At 44.9% G+C, this 6,735-nt stretch overlaps 1 protein-coding gene across 1 annotated transcript; it reads left to right on the plus strand.

Annotated features, from left to right (window-relative positions):
• Positions 1-204: 204 nt before the first annotated feature.
• Positions 205-6,384, plus strand: LOC104275034 (MIP18 family protein FAM96A-like; the record flags this gene model as incomplete). Its single annotated transcript, XM_009870871.1, has 6 exons — positions 205-315; positions 1,684-1,792; positions 3,104-3,268; positions 4,233-4,282; positions 5,295-5,340; positions 6,090-6,384. Coding segments are annotated over 6 exons (579 nt in total), but the record flags the coding sequence as incomplete, so codon positions are not given.
• Between the last annotated feature and the right edge of the window lie 351 nt (positions 6,385-6,735).

A 6,735-nucleotide genomic window follows, 5' to 3' on the forward strand; every position in this document is an offset into this window, starting at 1 on the left:
TCAGGATCAGGATCGAAGGCAAGAGATCAGGCAGAGCACTCCTCGGATGCCAGCAGTTGGAGAAGAGGACTTAACCCCCGTGTTCCCTCAGCTTTATACCGAATATGATGTGTATGGCATGGAATACTCTTGTGGTTGCCTGTCCTGCCTGTTCCTCGCTGGAGGTGCCACCTTTTGCTTCCCTGTGGCCCCTTTTACTTCCAGACACCCCCAGCGCGGCACATGAGATCCAGCAGTGACCTCGGTCGCTACAGGAGCAAGTACCAGCCAGAGCCTGTCTGCGTCCCCATCCCCGGCAGTGACCAGAAACATCAGGTGTCCTCCCTTCCAGCAGCAGGCACTTCACAAACACGCTGTTAACTTCAGGAAGCGCAGCCTCTCAGAAGAGGCTGAACTGAAAAGTAAAGCCATGGAACAGAGCTGGTTCTGTTCAGCTCACACCAGGGCAGCTGAGCCTTGGTCAGGATCCTGAGCACGGAGGGTGCTGAGCCCTGCTCGGCTGGTGGGTGCTGCTGCTGCTCCCCCACAGGTGGGGAAGGGGCTGAGCTGCTGCTGGGCTTGCTCAGTCCCTGTGCGGGGTGAGGGGAGTTACATTTGTGTTTCATCACCTTAGGAGAGGAGCTGGACACACCTGGAAAGGCAAGTCAGTCCAGAAAGGTCACCCAGTTAGTCCAGCGCAATGGAGATTCCTGTTACTGCATGACTGAGGGGTTTTGTGAAATAAGGAGAGATTTTGCCTCTGGAAGTGCTGCGTGTAGATCTTAGAGGATTCCAAAAGCATCATCAGGCTTCAAGGCGCAGTTGTTTTGTAGGCAATTAAGAGCAGCATCGGGATTTTACGCAGCACTGTACGCATAGTTTCATCTAAAAAGAATTAAACAGGAAGCAATGTCAGACAAAATCAATTTTAAAACTCGAATGATGTTTAAACATAGATACTTTAAAATATGAGTGGTTCTAAGTAATAACTTAGGCTAAGCGTGTAAGTACTCAAATCAACAGTTCGTCCACAGGGCTGTGCTTTGCGGAGCTAAAGCATCGGTTTTAAAGATTTAAAAGACATTCATGAACTAAATTGAGTGGTGAAGTAATCTCCTCTTAGGCCCTTTCACATGGAAAGAGGATAAAATTTGAAAAATAAAGGAAGAAATGTATCAGCAAGTACAAAGAAATTACAATGGAAGAAAAGTGAAAATACTCTTTTATTGGTCTGACAGATGAGATTATTGATCTGTTTGCTGGTAAACGTCCTAATAAAGCCAGACAGTTTGCCTGTTCCCATCCTGATGTAGTTGAGGGGACGGTTACCAGTCCCTTGGGAGCACAGAAGTAACAGCCTTGTGACATCTGCTGTGTCTTCCAGGTTTGTCATTCAGCATCCTTACGCTGCAGACAGAGAAACAGGCCCGGGGCTTCGGGGTGCTTCAGGCAGTTGTCTGCTTCCCTGGCAGGCAGGGAGTGGGGCTCAGTTCTCTCCTGCATCCCAAGTTTCCTTGAGTGGTGTGAGCCACGACAACTTACTTTGGAAAGCGTTTCCCAGCCCTGCCCGAAGGATTGTGCCAGGTCTTGGGAGCAACCTGAGCAGCCCTTGCAGGAGGCTGAGAGGTTCTGGGGCGGGGAGGTGACTGCCAGCAGGGAACGCTGACACAGCTGTACCAGCAGAAGCCTTTTTCTCCGTCACAGGTCGGAGGCTTCGGGGTGTCCCTCTTGCCCCAGGCGTACCCTTGTGGCATGGGTGGGGTGCAGACAGACATGAGCTCCCGCTGGCTGCCTGCTTCCTTCCTGCCTGGAAGTAACGTGGCAATATTAGTGCCCTGGTGACACCTGCTGAGAACGGCAGGAACGCGCTGGAAGCGTTTTTTGCAGCTTTCCAGAGCTGAGTGGGTCTGCCTGTCCGTGCAGAGAGACTGAAGGAATTTGCTGTAGCGAAGGCTGGTGTCACGTTTGCTTTAGCAGGGCAGTTAGCTGCTCTAGTAGGGCTACATGAAAACTGAAATCGCTGCGGCTAACTAAATATCTACCCACTCACTTGTTGTTTTGGTGGGGTTTTTTTAAAACTGGTCTTAACCCATATCCCTTTAGTTACCTTATTTATAGCAGAGGTGCTCATGCTTGCGTTTCTAAGGGGCAAACAGCTGCACACGAGGCAGGAGCGAGCGAGAGGTGACAGCTCGGGGCTTCCTAGGTTTGGCCTTCGCTGTCAAAATCAGTGTTTCGTCAGGTGAGGCACAGATGTGACTAGGGGAGCCATCTCATTGCCTTGCCTTCTGCGCTACGTTACTCAGCAAACCCACGGAGTTGCAGAGGCTTCTTTTTCTCAGGCTCTTGGGAAATTCGCTGAGTTTGTGTACTCTCGTGCATTATCTTTCAGAGTGCTATAATCGAGTATTTTGAATATTACCCTAAAACATTGTGCTCCGTGGAAAAGCAACAACAAATGTAATTCCGTTGCATCGTATGGTGAAACCTCCTGAAGCTGATCCAGAACACGTTGCTTCTATAAAGGCAGAGCTGCTTATAGTTGTCTGTGCAGGTCCATTAAACCTAGTTGATCCCCATGTTTTACAAGCTAAGGAAGTGGCCATTGATACAGATAAATATGGATTTTTGTACTGGCTTTCCTAAAGATGGCTTCAAAATCTAATCTGTGAGGCGCAGGCTGGGAAGTGGAGAGAAGATGAGAAGGAAATCTGGCTTGTCTTGGCAACAAATTGCATTTTGAAAAACCTGAAAGGCAAGCAAGCCTGCCGTAAACGCTGCATCTCTGTCTGTCTTTGGGATGGGCTGTTACTAGACGACCCGTAGTTCTGGAGGCAAAACGTATCCCTTTGGAGGCATGTTTTGATTTCAGTTTATTGTAAGGGGCTTGTAAAAATAATAGCAGGTTTAGAACTGGAAGGTGAAAAAAATCTATGCAACAAATGCCTCAGTGTGCCCAGCTCTGAAGCAGCTCCTGAGATCGCGTGTCCCTGATGTTTACAGCTCTGCCTGTTCTGAAGAGGTGCAAAATAAACAATGCTGGGAAGGTGGTTTCTGACAAAAGCGCCTTTTATTAAATTCGGGAAAGCTACTTCATGTGTTGGTCGCTTGCCTTCTCCTTTAGATATAATCCGTACTATCCGGGACCCGGAGAAACCGAACACGTTAGAAGAACTGGAAGTGGTAACGGAAAGCTGCGTCGAAGTGCAGGAGATCGGCGAAGATGAGTATCTGGTGGTCATCAGGTTTACACCAACAGTACCTCATTGCTCTTTGGCTACTCTCATTGGTAAGGCTTCTCTTTCAGTAACTATCTAACGACGAGTGTTGAATTAATCTTCGGTTGTCTCAAGCTCCTCGAAGAGAAGCTCCCAGAAACCTGGGAGGTGGTACAGAATTCCTTCTTTGTATTCTCCAAATTATTTTAGTAATGAAAATTTGTCAGCTCTGAATTAAAAAAAAAAAGCTGTATGATTGTCTTCCTTATCTTTCCCCTCCTCTGGGATGTTCCCCTCCTCTAGGATGTTCTCCTTTCCCACGTACAACAAACCCCACGTGCAATCCAAGAATACAAAAAAAAGTTCTGGAGTTTTAAAGCAATTAAATCAAATGAGAATCTACACTGGTTTATTTAGTTGGGGTTTCTTTCCCCCCTTATTATTTGTGGTGAGATTATACCTGAAAAACCACATCCACCCTGAAGTGATTTGTTTAAATGTACCAGAGTTAGCAACTCTTACCGTTATGTATCAAAACTAGGATTTCTCCATCTGTTTTAAAGATGTAAGGGGGAAAAGGTCTTTAATTTAATGAAGACGTACGTGTATTTGTGCCCAGATGAACCGTTGCAGCTTTATGGAGAAAGGAAAGCACTCTTCTCGGCACGGAGGCAGCTGCAGTGACAGCCGGGAGGCTCTCGCTCTCAGAAATACAGAAGGAAGCTGAGAATGGAGGAATTTGCCTGTATTTGGTGTTTCCAGGAGGAAAACCTCAGGTTTTCTGGAAACCTCAGGTTTCCAGAGGCCTCCTGAGCTTGCGAGGCAGCTGGGAGCTGAACGGGGGAGCTACAGCCGAAGGGTCAGACAAAGGATCTAGTCTCCTCTGTGGCTTTTGCTGCTCAGAAGGAAAAAAGGAGAAGGTTGACCCTTATGCCGGGTTTTTTTGATTGTTAAATATAGATTCTCGGAAAACGCACCTCAAACCTTGAATTTTACAAGAGGATCTCTTACCTGTTTGTTGGTTTTTTTTAACAGGCCTTTGTTTAAGAATAAAACTTCAGAGATGTTTGCCTTTTAGACATAAGGTAACGTATCTGTTCTGGCACTTGATTTAAACTACGTGAATTAATTCCAGCTTCTGTTTTAATACGAATGTGTGCTGCAGCATTGGGTAACCTGAAAGCTGGGAGTGAGGATGGGGGTTTTTAAAGGTTGTCTCTTGCCCATGGAGGGAGAGAATGTTGCAGCAGCTGAAGGCACCTGTGAGTAGCTGTGGTTCTTCCTCCTCTTTATGAAGAACCGTTTATTGCTGCCCTTCTAGAATACGCTGTGTTTGGAGGGATTTCCTCACCAGCTGTCATTCTTTTATAGACCTTTAGAAACTGGCCTGAGGTAATTTAAACTGTAAATTCGTTAGCTTAGGCTTTCTGGTGTTGATTGGTGGTTTGTTTTTACAGTTGCTAGCTTCATCTTTCCAGTTGAACAGTGTAAAGTGAGGCTCGCCCTTCTAGAAAATCAGATTTATTACGCTGAACGCATGGTAACGAATGGGCTTAGCTTCAGCGAGATAAGTTAAAAGGCGCAGGATTTGGTTACTTGTTTTCCTTTGGCACATCAGTTTTATGAGATCTCCTGGCAATTCAGCGTGTGTGAGGGGTTTTTTGGTGGTTTTTCCAAACCTGGTAAATGCATAAAGGTGATTTCGGTCTGTTTAGATTCCAGTCTTACAGTCTGTTCCCGCGTGGGAAACAGTTTCCGCGTTACGCTGCCGCTTTCAAATAGAGTATCTGTGATTCTCATCACTCACCAAGACTTAGGAGGAATATCTTACTAGGAATTTCTTCCTAAGGATGTCTCTCAGCTTGTGGAAGTGACACTTGTAATTCTGGTGGCTTCTAGACAAACTCTTCCTGGATTCTGGCCTGCGGAGAACTCTCTGGGAAAACAGTGCCAGTTCTCCACCCTGTTTCTAGGAGTGTGGTTACATTCTTAGAACCATGAATTCTGTGCATTGTGTGTGAACTGTACATCTTTTTTCTTCCAGTACTGAATGTATTTCGTGGTGTGTGCATCTAACATTCCTGGTCTTTCCTCTAGCTGGAAATCTACATATCGGAAGGTACACATTCCACTGAAGAGGACAGTAAGTACAGCTTGCGTGGGTTTGTGTGCTTCTGACAAGTCCTTTTCTTCTCCTGCCTCACTCTCCTTTTCAGAAACGAATACCCTGTTAAAGCTTTAAAATGAAATAGGTAGTTGAGGCTATTCTAGAAGCTGTAGCCGTGCTGCCGGTGCGTGCTTGTTGTTTTGCATTTTTAAACAAACAGACACAAAAAGACCACGGTTCTTGAAGGTGGAGTGTTTGTAACAAAAGCAGTTGGTGCTGTGCGGCTGAATAATTAACAAGAAGAAATTCCTGACTGGTTGATCCCGCTATCTTAACATCTGCTAAACAAAAATACCCGTTTCTCAGTCAATGTTTAACATAAAACCTCTGTCAAAATTCCTCCAGAGCTGTAGTCAATCACTGTCTTAAACAGCTGCTAAAGCCTTTGTCCAGGCACGTCCCAGGGTTTTTTGCTATTAAGCATTAGATCTTGGTAAGGTAAAAATCTTTTTTTTTTTTCAATTAAACAACTAGAAATTGAACCTGATGAACTTCGGCTCCTCATTTGTCACGAATTGCGCCCTCGATTTCAAGACGTCTCATTAGAGCATCTTGCGTTCTTTTCCTGAGCTAGAAAACCACCAAAACTGTTTCATTTCTGATGGTTGGGGGTTTGTGTGGCTGAGCTGGTGGTACCGGGTGTTTGTCAGGTTGCTGATGCGGTAGGTGGGTGAAGTACCCCTGAGAGCTGCTCCTCACTTGGGTTTCTGTGTGATGTTTTGCAGTCAACAAGCAAATCAATGACAAAGAGAGAGTAGCAGCTGCGATGGAGAATCCAAACTTGCGTGAAATCGTGGAGCAGTGCGTTACGGAGCCTGAGTAGTAGCTATAAATACCCACAGAGTTACCATTTTGATACATTTCTTAAAATATCTTTGTTTAAAAAAAGAAGAAAATAATAATCAAGGCCTTGAGTTTAATACTTGAGTTCTTTTTATCTTCCACGTGTTTTTCTAAGAGAAATTGTTTATAAGATAGATTTAAATTATGATGAATCCGTCTCTAAAGTGAAGTGTATAGTGTTAAGAGTTTGTAATTTCTGGTGTCCAGAGAAATATTTTATGACTGAAAACAAAGCGACATGTATGTATTGCCTTCTGATGGACATTGTGATATAAATTCAGTTTTGCAAGTTAAATTTCTACATTGTTTCAATCATTGCACTGTAAAAATAAAGCAGATTCTTGTACTGAAATGCTGCTTCCTGCGTGCAGAAATTTTCGTTTAAGCTTAGGTTTAGATTTCTGTTAGAGAAGGAAACACTTCATTCAGCTTCTTTGTTGTTGGTAAACACATTAGAGCTGAAATGAATTCAGGGAAAGAATTCAGAACCGAGGGGCTGGACGGTCGAGTTTTACTGCGACACTCTTC

Source organism: Apaloderma vittatum, unplaced genomic scaffold (assembly GCF_000703405.1).
Source record: "Apaloderma vittatum isolate BGI_N311 unplaced genomic scaffold, ASM70340v1 scaffold10616, whole genome shotgun sequence".
NCBI classification, from domain to species: domain Eukaryota; kingdom Metazoa; phylum Chordata; class Aves; order Trogoniformes; family Trogonidae; genus Apaloderma; species Apaloderma vittatum.